We start from the raw sequence: 13,925 nt of genomic DNA, 5'->3' as shown, positions 1-13,925 counted from the left end.
TTTTTTATATATATATATATATATATATATATATATATATATATATAGTTATTACTGAAAAATGATTACAAGTGTTTCATGTTTTGCTGTTTGTCATCCATTTCCACAGACGTCCACCATCGTTTGGGTCCGTATAATTGATGAAAATGACAATGCGCCTGAGTTTCCAGAGGAAGAGTATGTGACGGAGCTCAGAGAGGGGCCAAACACTGTAGGAGCCATTATCGCAACGGTTACTGCCATCGATCCTGATGAAGAACTCAACGGAACCATCCGTTATGCCATCTCCAAGGGCAACCTGGCCCAGACGTTCCAGATCAATAGCATAACGGTGAGGGGGTCAGAGAGTGACAGACTGTAAACCAGGATTGTGTTTGTACACAATTGACTGCATTGTTATTTTAACCCAACACAGTCATTTTTGAATTCAAATACTTAGAGTTTGCATAGATTACATTGATAACTCATTTACATAATGACCCAAGTAAACACATTAGATTATATATAGTTTTCCTATAACTGAGCCTGAAAAGTCCAATATAAGTGTAAACAATGAAATGGTGACAAATACTGAATGAAAAACTTTTGTGGTGAAAAATAGTATGATGTTTCTCTCAGTCGGCAAGATTTTTTAAATGTTCTGGTGAGCATAAGTCTCTTCAGTCTCTGCATTAATTTGATTAAAAATACAGTAAAAACAGTAATATTGTGAAATATTATTTCAATTTAAAATAACAATTTTCCTATTTGAATATATTTTTTAAAATGTAATTTATTGCTGTTATGCAATGCTGAATTTTCAGCATCAGTCTTCAGTGTCGCATGATCCTTCAGAAATCATTCTGATTTGCTGCTCAAGAAACATTTCTTATTATTATCAATGTTGAAAACTGCTTAACATTTTTGTGGAGACTGTGATATATTTTTTCAGGATTCTTTGATGAAAAGAAAGTTTAAATGAACAGCATTTATTTGAAATAGAAGTCTTTTGTAACATTATAAATGTCTCTTTTGATCAATTTAATGCATCCTTGCAGAATAAAAGTATATTAAAAATCTTTCAAAAGAGACGAGATAGTTTACAAAAGACTTTCTGAGAATGATTCATATACTCCACTGCTGTGCGTGTTCATTGTGGGTTTGTTGTGTGTGTTCACAGGGTCAGATTGTGGTCATTAAGGAGCTGGATTATGAGATCAGTAATGGTCATTATGTGCTGACGGTCACAGCTACAGATCAGTGTCCTATACCTCAGTTCAGACTGACCTCCAGCACCACAGTGCGTTCATATCTGCTACACACACATATGCAATCCTCAAGATTCCTTTATATCACACTCACACACTCCCCTTACCGCAGGTCCTGGTGAATGTGGTAGATGTGAACGATAATGCACCCATCTTCCCGAGACCATTCGAAGGTCCGTTTGAAATCACAGAGGGTCAGCCGGGTCCACGTGTGTGGACCGTTAAAGCAGCGGATGCCGACTCGGGATCCAACGGAAAAGTGGAGTACAGCATCACCGCAGGGGACCTGAAAAGTGTGTGTGTGTGGTAGACAGTTTATTCAGATCCAATCAGAAAAATTATTTGTGTTGCAATTTCCTGTCTGCCTTTAAAATTGAGTTGTTCCTTTCTCTCTGTCTCTGTTTCTTTCTGTCTCTCTCTTTCCCAGATGAGTTTGTAATTTCATCGGTTGAGGGAGAGTTAAGAGTGAGGAGAGATGTGGAGCTGGACAGAGAAACTATCGCCTATTACAACATCACCATTACTGCCAAAGATCTGGGAACGCCAGCGCTCAGCGCTACGGTAAACACCCCCACACACATTCAGTTCTTAATCTTCTACTATGCCAAAAATTATGAACTGATGGGAAAGTACATACTTTTGAGTATGTGGGAAGACAATAGGCCAGTATTGGGACATACTAAATTGCACTGTGACACCACAAACCTCTTTGTTGTGTACAGTTTGCATTTGTAGTTAAGCATCAAGCTAAATTAATTACATTGATATTTGTTATTACTAAAATTCATTATTATTATTTTAGTTTAATTTTCATACTTTTAAAAACAGCATCTCTTGTCATTAGAGCTTCACAATTGATCTAAATAAAACTGAAAATTGAAATTGAAGCTGAAAAGTCTGAAATTTAATTAGATATATGAGCTGTGTTTTTCAAAACGAGACTGCATTGGGTTCTTTTGCACAAGAGCTACTTGTGCAAAAAAAAAAAAAACTTGTTCTTAGAGAAGCTCAGTTCACAGTAAATGCTGCTCTGCAGACTCATCTCTGCATCTGCTCTGAGTTTGGGTTGCATTTGGGAATGCAATATATTCCGACTATCTTCCTTGTAATCGTGCTTATAATCCATCTGTTGTCAACAAAGGAGAAGCTTTAAGGCCTCCCTGTAGTTCACCAAAATAAAAGTTAGATGGTTTTAACATTTGAAAATTAAGAAATTAAAACAGTCTTAAACTCAATCTTTTATTTTACTTTGCAATAGTAGTATTTATTTTTTAATACAAAAAAGCACAGCAAACCTGGTGATTAAAATTATTATTTTTTTAAATAAAAATGTAAAAAATGTTATCAGAAAATCACAAATTTTCCCCCAATTCTATTAGCCTTTTTTTTGGTCCATTCTTCGCCGCAGTTATTAAAATCTATAATATATAAATTAAGCAGTTAAATCAGTCATAAATATTAGTATTGTAATTTTACAGTTGTAAAATAAAATTATAATTATATTAGTTTACTTAAATCCTCAATTTTTATTTTACAGTGAAATTTTACCACAACGATATTTCGTTTTAATAGTTTTATTTTATAATAATAATAATTGTTATTTTTATTATTTTATCTAGTCATATTGATATATAATTACAAAACATTTTGGCTAAATTGTGCAGCCCTACAAACAAACACAGCAAACCCAGAGCTTTAAAAAAATTAATGCAATTGAAATTTGTATCAGAAAAAACACAATTACATTGTTCCCCAAATCTGTCATTTTTCCATTGAAAACATTTAAAGAAAATGCTTTAAATCTATAAAGCATGCACAAATACACACTTAATAATAGGAAATGGAATATGTTTCAAGCCACGTTAATTGTGATATTTTAAACTATTTAGTATGGTTTATATGTGTGAATTAGTATGTACTGAATTACTTATATTTCCCATAATTCATATTGTGGTTTTGTTTTTCTGTGTCAGGTGGTAGTGAGCATTCAGGTGTTGGACATTAATGATAACGACCCCATCCTGCTCAACTTACCCTATAACACCAGCGTGAGCGAGGGAGCACCGGTCCACACCTCCATCACTCAAGTGCGGGCACAAGACTCTGACAGCGACCGCAATGCTCTCCTCACATACAGCATTACCGCCGGCAACAGTGATGGATCATTCTACATTAATGAGACAGTAAGAGACAGAGGGATATAGGGAAGAAAAGAATAAGAGACTTTTCCCCCCCTTTTTTTGATAAGAGACAGAAATAATAATGTAAGAGTGAACAGACTAATGTGCTCTTTCCTCCAGTCAGGTGTAGTTCAGGTGAACAGGCCGCTGGACAGAGAGAGAGTGGCTGAATACAGCCTCACCATCACCGTCAAAGACAACCCAGACAACCCTCGCATCGCACGCAGGGTAAATAACACAACATATTCAGGTTTCACAGATGGCATGAAAGGCATCGTCAGGTTAACTCTGTCATGAGACTCTTTTCTCTCTGCTCAGGATTCAGAGTTGTTGGTGGTGACTGTGCTGGATGTGAATGACAACAGGCCCATCTTCACCCAGTCCAGCTACAGGGGCGAGATCAGTGAAAACTCACCCACAGGTACCCAGTGTTCTCTCTAACCACATCCTGACTCTCTGAAATGAAGATCATGTAGAGCTAAGAAGAAAAGCTTTTTAATCTTGTTTATAGCTGTGTTGATTGCCTTTGTAATGACAAAGGTTTTGAAGCAGAGGTTTGTTGCACTTTGAATACATTGTGTAACTTTCAGAATTCAGAACAAAAATACCATTTCTGGCATTTTGTGTTAACATCAAATCATCGCTCACAATTACACATTGATAACACCTATTTGGTATTTAGAACATAATATAAATCTGTAACCCATAAATAAGCACTATTACGTATTTTATATGTGAAGAGATTAACCAACAAGTTTACTAAGAAGTCTTAAAGGTATAAGCAGGTCTACAGAAGATAATCATTATTCAGCTCAGTGATTCATTTCAGTAAAAGTGTCAATGTTGCAGTTCGTCAGTTATGAAACTAATTCGATTGAGCAATAAAGCTGCTCTACAGAAAACATTAGTGTCATTATTCAGCTCAGTTTAGTTCAGTGTTGATCCAATTCAGTTCGATAACTGTCAGTTTTACAAAAGTCATCAATTATGAAACAACTTCATATGCATCTCTGCAGAAAACAATAATGTCATTATAGTGTAATTCAAGTTTTGTTCTCATCCGATAGTGTCAGTGCAGTCAAACAGATAATATTTTTTTAACATTAATTGTCTTTTAAACTCCAACTGAGCAAGACAAAGGCAACAGTAGCAAGGAACCCATACTCCTCCAGGTGACCGCAGTGGAGAAAAAACCTCAAGAGAAACTTTCTCCTCTGGTGTAAATGGTGGTAAACGGTTTAGGATTTCAGGAGACATCACAAGTCTGATATTAATCATTAATCATGAAAATAAGCATGAAAAACTAAGTTATGGGCAGCCGAAGTTGTGACTAATATAACATACTCTGAGAGGAAATAAATACAAGATGAACAGTGATGGTCATGACTCATTTAACATCGGATCAAAGCTGAACCTCTGAAGCCAAATCTCTGAACCTCTGTCTGTCTGTCTGTCCATCAGGCACCACTGTGTTGATTCTAAACGGCCCAGTTCTAGCAGAGGACAAAGACATTGGGGAGAATGCGGTGGTGAGGTATCGTCTCCTGGGAAACAGAGTGGACCTCTTCTCCATAGACTCCCGCACAGGTCTGAAGTTAAGCACAGATGCTATAGATTATGTCTGTTTTGTTTTCATGTTTTCCAAAATGAAAGGCCTCAAGGTGTTCTTAAAAACGTTATGTTGATGTCTTCAAGAGATAATATCAAGAGGGTAATATATTCAGTTCGACTGCTCACATTGATGTAGTAGTAGAGTTTTTTTCTGCTAGTACAGTCCATTATTTTTGTTTTGTTTGTTTTGTTTTGATTCGTTTTGCTTTGCTTTGTTTTGTTTTGTTTTGTTTTGTTTTGTTTTTTTTTGTTTGTTTATTTGTTTTGTTTTGTTTATTTTGTTTTGTGTCACCAAACGGAAGTGGAAAAATAATAACAGATTTTCCAGACATTCCCCGTCTGCCATTGGTTGAAAAACATATAAACTCAAGCCATTTGTAAAGTCAGTTTTGCTGTGTCAGGTTGGTCAGGATGCTCAATAATATAGTTTGTACTATTTAGTTTACTTATTGTGGGGAAGTCGTGGCCTAATGGTTAGAGAGTCGGACTCGTTACCCAAAGGTTGCGGGTTCGAGTCTCGTACCGGCAGGGATTGGAGGTAGGGTCCTAGTATGGGTAACCATACTTGGCCACATGTCATGTCACTTTAGTTGACTTTGTATATTAAATTAAGAAAGTATTTTAACATCAAATAAATTTAACCTTTAATACAATCTTTTTTCAAAGTTGGTCTTAAATTGGTCTTTTTTTCAATGATTAAATGATCTTAAATTTAATTCCTTTAAATATGTAGGTACTTTCAGTTATGCAAGATAACAGTCCTCCCACCTTTCATACACCCACAGAGTTTCTCGTAATCAAGCACTACTCCCGCTCATGACACGTTCTCTTTCCCACCCCCTCTCTCTGTTTCTCTAGGGGTGGTATCGGCGCGTGCTGGTGCTGTGCTGGACCGGGAGGCTTTCTCTGTGCCGCGGGTGGAGCTGTTTTTCTACATTGAAGTAAAGCTGAAATAAAATAAAATATAAATATTACATTAAAATAAATTAGAAATACTAAACAAAACAAGTTTCATTTGAAATACTAAAATTGCTAAAACTAAAAATGTATCATTGTGTGTATTTTCAGGTGTGGTTGTAACGCAGCTGTCGGCGAGTGACGCTGATGGCGGCTCTAACGGTTGGCTGCAGTATCGGTTAGACAGCGGCGCTCAGGACCGTTTCATTGTTGACGCTCTCTCTGGTGCCGTTGTGGTGGGCAATGCTACACTGGACCGAGAGGAGCGTAGCTCGTACCGTCTAGTTGTCATAGCAACTGACCGAGGCACACCCCCTCTCTCAGGAACGGCCGCGGGTGGAGCTGTTTCTGCTTGGGGAGGATGTGGGAGGTTTAAACAGCACCGTTCCACTCACAATCACCATCCTCGACATAAATGACAACCCACCTGTCTTCAATCCATCCAGTTTCACTGTACGCCTGCCAGAAAACAGCCCCACAGGTGAGAGAGACAGTATCATCTGATGGAGGTAGATGAACTGGTAGAAAAGCTACTTTAATCTGGTTTGTTGGTCCCCATTGCAAAGAGTGGGAGTGTGTTGTTGTTGTTGTAATAATAACAATAATCAATATAATAAATATTGCTAATAATTAATGTTATAGTTAATAGTTAATATTTATAAGTATTTTATTTTTATTTTTATAAGTATTATTTATTTACAAATTTATTTAATTTTTTAATTTTTTTCCGTTTCATTGTTGACGCTCTCTCTGGTGCCGTTGTGGTGGGCAATGCTACACTGGACCGAGAGGAGCGTAGCTCGTACCGTCTAGTTGTCATAGCAACTGACCGAGGCACACCCCCTCTCTCAGGAACGGCGACGTTAACTGTTGTTCTGGACGATGTCAATGACTCTCGTCCTCGTTTCATACGGCCTGTGCAGACTATCAGTGTTAACGAGTCAACACCGCCAGGAGAGGTTATAGCTACGCTCACTGCCGAGGACCCTGATCTACGACCCCGCCTGGAGTATTACATCATCTCTGTGGAAGCAAAGGATGATGGGAATAATCCAGTGGATGGGCTGCAGCAGTCGTTTGGAATTGACTTTTACACAGGTGAGCAATTAAGATATTTTTGCTGCAGAAGTTGCACTTTTAGCCCTCTGAGATGTCACATGTAGCTCTTCATTTGTAATTCAGCAACTAAACACTATACATTTTTATTAAAAATCTATTTTCTATGGATAAAATGAATGTGATTTTTACTTCCGGGAACCATGTTCTGTCGTTTTGTGTTGATATTTGTGTCCATCTTTATTCTCAGGTGCTGTGTTTGTACGAAACCCCTTGAACCGAGAGCTGGTTGCCACTTTTGAGATCATCGTTTCAGTGCATGACAATGCCAGTGACGTTATTGACATGTCCGTCAGTGTACCCAACGGTAAGAAAGATCTTTCTGTCTACTTACTTCTTTCTGTCTTTCTGTCCCTCCTGTTTTCATTTGTTCATCTATTTAATTTACTCACCCTCAGGTCATCCAAGATGCAGATGAGTTTGTTTCTTCATTGGAGCTTGGAGATTTGGAGAAATTTAGCATTGCATCACTTGCTCATCAATGATTTCTCTGCAGCGAATGGGTGCCGTCAGAATGAGAGTCTAAACATCTGATAAAATCATCACAATAATCCACAAGTAGTGCACACAGCTCCAGTACATCCATTAATGTCTTGTGAAGCGAAAAGCTGGTTTATTACAAATACGCTTGTGGATTATTGTTTTGAGCATCTGTTTGAGCTCTCAGCATCTGTTCAAGCTCTCATTCTGACGGCACCTATTCCTTGCAGAGGATCCATTGGTGAACAAGTGGTGTAAATGCTGCATTTCTCCAAATCTGTTCCGCTGAAGAAACAAACTCATTTCTATATAAAACTCATCTACATCTGCAACTATTCCTTTAAGTTTAATAACATTGCAATATTTTTCTTTTATTGCATCTACTGAAAAGACCAGTGTGTGCTCTGGGCTTATTAACTGGCTTGACCAGCAAAGTTAACCAGAAACCATGCTGGTAACCAACTTCCAGTTTGTCAGGTTTCCCTCCCCATGATTTTTTTTTCTTGACCAGCACTAAATCAGCCTGGGGGAAACATTTTGTTTCCTTTCCTCTTTTCGGGGAAATCAACTCATTTAAATTGTATTTCTCTCCACAGCTAAATTAACCATCAACGTGCTGGATGTGAATGACAACGCTCCTCGTTTTCGTCCTTTCGGGGTAGCAAACTTTTCCGAGAGGATTCTGGAGGGTGCTGTGTTTGGTACCACACTGCTGTCGGTGACCGCTGTGGATCCTGATAAAGGGCCCAACGGACAGATCATCTACCAGCTCCTACACCTGCCCCGTGGAGACTACATAAGACTTGAAGACCCTTCTACAGGTTACACACATGAATATATTCACATTTCTATGAGTGGTCTAACCCTTATCCCTAAATGATTGAAGCTTGACAAATGGGTGATTTAATTCCATCTCTAATCTACATGGTGCGTGTCTTTCTAAATCACTATCCACAGGTAAAATTGTGGCCAATCGGACAGTGGATTATGAACAAGTGCAGTGGTTGAACTTCACGGTGCGTGCTCAGGATCACGGCACGCCTCCTCGCTTTGCCGAACTTCCTGTCTATTTGCGCATTGTTGATGTCAACGACAACAACCCAGTCTTTCAGCAACCTTTATATCAGGTAAATCAGAACAAACCAGAGAGTCAGGGTACTGATGCTTTTCTTTCCTGCTAAATTCAGGAAGAATGTTAATTCTGATGGAGGAAAATAGAGGTGTGAAGCTCATATAGTGGTGTCAAAGTTTGACACTTTAGTGAAAATGCTTCTGTGTTGCTTTTTGCTTATTCAATGCAAAATCTTAATAACAAATTATGGTAAGTATGAATTTTAAGTATAACCAATGAGTATTTATATGATTATTTAGTTAAAAATATTGCAGAAAATGTGTCTTAATGCATTTTGTCTTAGCTTTTATTGATGTCACAGTTTTCAAAATCAGTTTATATCAATGCTATGTTAAATATTTTCAGTGTTGCTTTAGGCTTTTCACATTTTCCACAAAAACTTTAAGCAGCACAACACTGATAAAAATAAGAAATGTTTCTTGATAACCAAATATTTGAATAATTTCTAAAGGATCATGTGACACTGAAGACTGGAGTAATGATGCTGAAAATTCAGCTTTGCATCACAGGAATAAATTCAGTTTTAAAATATATTCTAACAGTTATTTTAAATTGTAATAATATTTCACAATATTAACATTTTTACTGTATTTTTGATCAAATAAAAGCAGCCTTGGTGAGCATAAAGTAAGAGACGTTTGAACCGAAGATTTTGTGTATGTTTGTGTGTGCAGAAATCCATTTTTGAGGATGTTGCACTTGGCACCATTATTGTAAGTGTGAGTGCGACAGATGCAGACTCCGGTCTGTTCTCTGTCATTGAATACGGGCTAGTGGATGGAGGGGGCAAGTTCGGCATCACACCCACTACGGTGAGTGTGTTGGTGTGAAAACAAAAGACAGTAAGAATAAGACAATAAGAAATGCCATTTGTAATGTCATTTATATTCAGTGTTGATGTCCTGTGTTATCAGGGTGACGTCTACATCCTGTCTGCCCTGGACAGAGAGACCAAGGACCGTTACACTCTCACAGCCTATGCCAGGGACAACCCCGGAGGCAACCCCAACAACCGCAGAGAAAACTCCGTCCAGGTACATACAATGTGTGGATGAGCTGAAAAAAATTGAAATTTCGCCCATTTTATTACCTAAGAAATCATTTGATGCACATCACTTTATAATTATGACTTCTAAACTCAAAAGTAGCAGGCAGCATATCTTGCACCTTTTAGTTGCTAAATAAAATATGTTTAGCTCCGGCTCGTTCAGACACAACCAGATGAACTTGTGTCATCGTTTTATCTCAATGTGAAATCAATGTTCAAACAACCTGTTCTGCAAACTGTAAAGACCAGTTGACCACAGGAAGAAAAACCAAACATGGATAAAATCATTTGAGCAAGAGACCTTGACGCAGTCAAGGCGGAGTCTCCTTCACTTCCAGTTCCTGTTTGAGGATATGAAGAGAGCATCAGCTGTGCAAATGAGGTTTCACAAGACTTGAAGTGTTTGTGAGGTGTCCAAATGGTCAGCTTGCACTTCCTCTATTCACACTCTGTTGTTATGAGGAAGTGGGAAGTTATAGAAGCAAAACAAGCAGAAAATTTAAATACAATCAGCTGATGCAATTTTAAATGCAAACTTCGCATAATATTCATAAGTTCCAGATGTGAGTAAAATGCAAACACAAAGCATTGTGTGCATAGTGTTCCTGTGGCTCAGTGGTAGAGCATTGCATTAGTAGCGCAAAAGGTCATGGGTTCGATTCCCAGGGAACACACATACTGGTAAAAAATGTATAGCCTGAATGCACTGTAAGTTGCTTTGCGTCTGCTAAATGCATAAATTATTAAATTATTATAAATTAAAGCAGCTTTGATGAGTCCAGATGGGCAGTCTGCATCATCATTATGTGTTTTAAATTGAATTGTTGGTTTGCTGTATTCCCAACCAGTGTTCAGATCTCAGACTCTCTTGTACATGTTTGCATTTTTTGCACAGAATGTTTCAGTTTCATGTGAACAGTTTTGCACGAGCTGACCTCAAAGACTTGGAAAAACAACCAAAAAAGCTTTCGTTACTCCACCTTAACACCTCTGAATCAGATCTCTGATCTCTGTCTCTCTCTCAGGTGCAGTTGACAGTGATGGATGTAAATGATTTCCGCCCACGTTTCTCAGAGAGAGTCTTCACCACTAGTATGTTTGAGAATGAGCCGGTTGGTACATCAGTGATCACGATGAAGGCCATTGACCTCGATGAGGGGGAGAATGCATTACTTACCTACAGTCTACAGGGCCCTGGAGCGGGTAAATCACACACACAGATATACATAAATATAGCACTTTAAATCTACTTTCTTAAATTTGAATTGCTACTCACCATCCCGTTTGCAACCTTGATTCAAAATCAGGAAATTAATTGGAAATTAAAGACACTGTCAATTTACTTTCCATGTGCAATTTGATAAACCTGCTCGAGTACAGCTACATAGTTTGCTGATGTCTCTTCCTCTCTCTTTTACAGATGTGTTCTCTCTGGATCCTGACACTGGGCTGATTCGCTCCCTGCGGTTACTGCAGAGTTTTGAGAGGTTTAATCTGACTGTGGTGGCGACCGATCATGGCAGAACGCCACTCTGGGGAACCACCAGTCTTCAGATCACCGTCATAGATGTCAATGATAACAGGCCGGTCTTTGTGCGGCCTGCCAATGGCACTATCATGCACATACTTGAGGTGTGAGGCAGTGAAAAACCAAGCGCTCATTTTTATTACTTAATGATATTTTCTTTTCTTTTTTGTGCTTTTTTTGTGCTTTCTCACTCACCCTACAAATTACAACTCAACCGCTTTATGTGTTCTCAGTTATCCCACAGCACTCTTCTTTTGTCTTCCTCATTGTCTTTCTCACTTCACATGTACTTCATAGGAATATCCATTACATGTAGCTGTCTAGTTGCATGCTGAAACATGCAGTAGAGATCTAGTGTTTGCTTGTGTGGTCAAGCCTCCTGTGTACCTCTGACAGCCAGAGTGAAAAGATCGTGTTGCAGATCTTTGTGATCATTGTGAAGCTCTTTATTCCTGAGCCCAAGTGATGAAACCCACCCCTGTGACTCAGAGAGATGTTAACCATAGTGTCATAGCGGATAGTATTTTGAGGACTTTGTGGAAACTTTGTAAGTTCCTTTTGCAGCAAGGGCAGTTTTTAAAACCGTTGAAACGGCTTTGATTAGAGTCAAAAGCACTAAATGGCACAAAAAATATAAATTAAGAGATTCTCTGCTTGTCATTCTGACTAAAATCTCTCGCATTGACAAATTAACAGGGATGAGTACTACTCACCATTCAATACTTTGACCCAAATCCGTCACATGGAGGTCTGTCAAATTTGATGCCCCATATCAGGGCTGAGAGAGCTTGGATGACCTGTTTTTGTACAGGGTCAGACATCATGAATGAGTGAGCATTCGGTCATGTTTTGTGTGTGTCGTTGCAGGAACAGCCACCTGGGCTGGTGGTGTATGAAGTGTTTGCCACAGACGAGGATGAGGGGGTGAATGGAGAGGTCCGGTACAGCTTCCTGCAAACTGGAGCAGGAAATAGAGACTGGGAGAACTTCCATATTGATGCAGTGACCGGAGTGATCACCACTGCGGTTACACTGGACAGAGAGAAACAAGCTCTGTACAGTGTGAGTCTTTCTTTCTAGCCAGACACAATTCAAAATAAAAGACCAATGAGAACAGCAGAAAACCTTAAAAAATGGTGCAATAACAATTGAAATCTGTGTATTTGTATGTAGCTGGTTGTGGTGGCGTATGACCTCGGGCAGCCCGTCCCATATGAGACCATGCAGCCGCTGCAGGTGGCTCTGTCTGACATCGACGACAACGAACCTGTCTTTCTTAAACCTCCGGTAATGTTTTGATCATTTGTTTTTAAATATCAGATACATCATTCTATTTTTCAAGTACAGACTGTAGGCCAGTTGGCTAGTTTAGTATAAACTCTGTAAAACCGGACTATGAAATAATAGTCATAAAAACCTATTTTATTTAATGAAACATTTAAATCAAACTTTAGACAAAATATTAAAAAAATTTGCATTTGTGTTTGTCGTATTTGATACATTAAGCTTTTATGCCTCATATAATATAATATAAAATAATATAGTGAGAATATGAAGCTCATATTTGAGGAGGAAACGAAAACACCTCCGTTTTATTCAGAGGCCAAAAAAGAGCAAAAATATGCAATTTGGTGCTGTTGCTGATATTTATTTGGCTAAGATGAAATTCTGATAGCTTGTCATGTACTGTAAATCAATAATAATAGACAACTTACATAAAATGCATATAAATATCAGTTGCACTCTACATCCCCATAATGTCTTAGTAAGATATTTAAATGCTTAGTTTTATGATCAAAACTTTTATTGTGGAACAAATCAAATAATGCAGTGTAATGCAGTGATGACTGAGAGATGTAAATAAACATACCTCAAAAGCCTGATGTATTGTATCATATTTTAACATAATTTATTATTTTTTTTTTTAAATGATGAACTGATAATCAAGTTGCTTCAGTTCAGTAAATGTTCGTCTTTAATATTACCATCAATATAAAAGTTATTCTTACGTTTACTTTGTAAAAATAAGATGTTGCAGCAGAAAGACACATGTATGTGGACGTTTTTAAAAATGTACTAAACTATTTTCAAATGACAGAAGGCATGTAGTAAACAGGTTTTTCAGCAAAGTTTTGATCGTGTTGGTATTTTAGAGGCCTTAGAAATTTGCATATCAAATATGATAAAGTAGGTTTTATCATATTTTTTTGAGGACTTCTACATCATGAAATGTGATGCTTGAAAAATTTCCCATCACTTATTGCTTAATTCTGTGTGTTGCGTGTATTTCAGAGAGGAAGTTTGCCATATCAGTCTCTGTCGGTGCCTGAGCACTCGTCTCCTGGGACTGTTGTGGGCAATGTGACTGGTGCAGTGGACGCGGACGAGGGCTCTAATGCTATCGTCTACTATTTCATTGCAGGTGCGGACACAACATTAAACAACAAAAATGAACCCCTATATATGCATTTGCATCATAATAGTAATAACAAGCTTATCCAATGTTAGGCTCCGTTCAGCTGGTACAAAATAAGTTTATGACTTTGAATTTAATGTGAATTGTAATTGGATGTTTCCTGAATAATCATCTTGCAGTAATCTCTCTGCCGGACATATTCATGAAAGA

The 13,925-nt window shown here is 38.0% G+C and overlaps 1 protein-coding gene across 1 annotated transcript in view; it reads left to right on the top strand.

Annotated features, from left to right (window-relative positions):
- Positions 1-13,925, top strand: part of LOC107676383 (cadherin-23-like) — a 267,703-nt gene that overhangs the window by 246,488 nt on the left and 7,290 nt on the right. The window contains exons 38-58 of the mRNA XM_016470905.1: positions 110-331; positions 1,160-1,279; positions 1,360-1,540; positions 1,675-1,808; positions 3,221-3,430; positions 3,548-3,655; positions 3,746-3,848; positions 4,889-5,014; positions 5,897-5,979; positions 6,356-6,488; positions 6,659-7,093; positions 7,302-7,418; positions 8,188-8,412; positions 8,549-8,718; positions 9,398-9,535; positions 9,638-9,757; positions 10,797-10,974; positions 11,192-11,403; positions 12,167-12,361; positions 12,473-12,586; positions 13,592-13,721. Of these exons, the coding sequence (XP_016326391.1) occupies positions 110-331; positions 1,160-1,279; positions 1,360-1,540; positions 1,675-1,808; positions 3,221-3,430; positions 3,548-3,655; positions 3,746-3,848; positions 4,889-5,014; positions 5,897-5,979; positions 6,356-6,488; positions 6,659-7,093; positions 7,302-7,418; positions 8,188-8,412; positions 8,549-8,718; positions 9,398-9,535; positions 9,638-9,757; positions 10,797-10,974; positions 11,192-11,403; positions 12,167-12,361; positions 12,473-12,586; positions 13,592-13,721 (3,454 nt within the window). The remainder of the gene's footprint in view (positions 1-109; positions 332-1,159; positions 1,280-1,359; positions 1,541-1,674; positions 1,809-3,220; positions 3,431-3,547; positions 3,656-3,745; positions 3,849-4,888; positions 5,015-5,896; positions 5,980-6,355; positions 6,489-6,658; positions 7,094-7,301; positions 7,419-8,187; positions 8,413-8,548; positions 8,719-9,397; positions 9,536-9,637; positions 9,758-10,796; positions 10,975-11,191; positions 11,404-12,166; positions 12,362-12,472; positions 12,587-13,591; positions 13,722-13,925) is intronic.

Source organism: Sinocyclocheilus anshuiensis, unplaced genomic scaffold, assembly GCF_001515605.1.
Source record: "Sinocyclocheilus anshuiensis isolate Anshui unplaced genomic scaffold, SAMN03320099.WGS_v1.1 scaffold961, whole genome shotgun sequence".
NCBI classification, from domain to species: domain Eukaryota; kingdom Metazoa; phylum Chordata; class Actinopteri; order Cypriniformes; family Cyprinidae; genus Sinocyclocheilus; species Sinocyclocheilus anshuiensis.
This window is presented reverse-complemented; position numbering and strand designations above follow the sequence as displayed.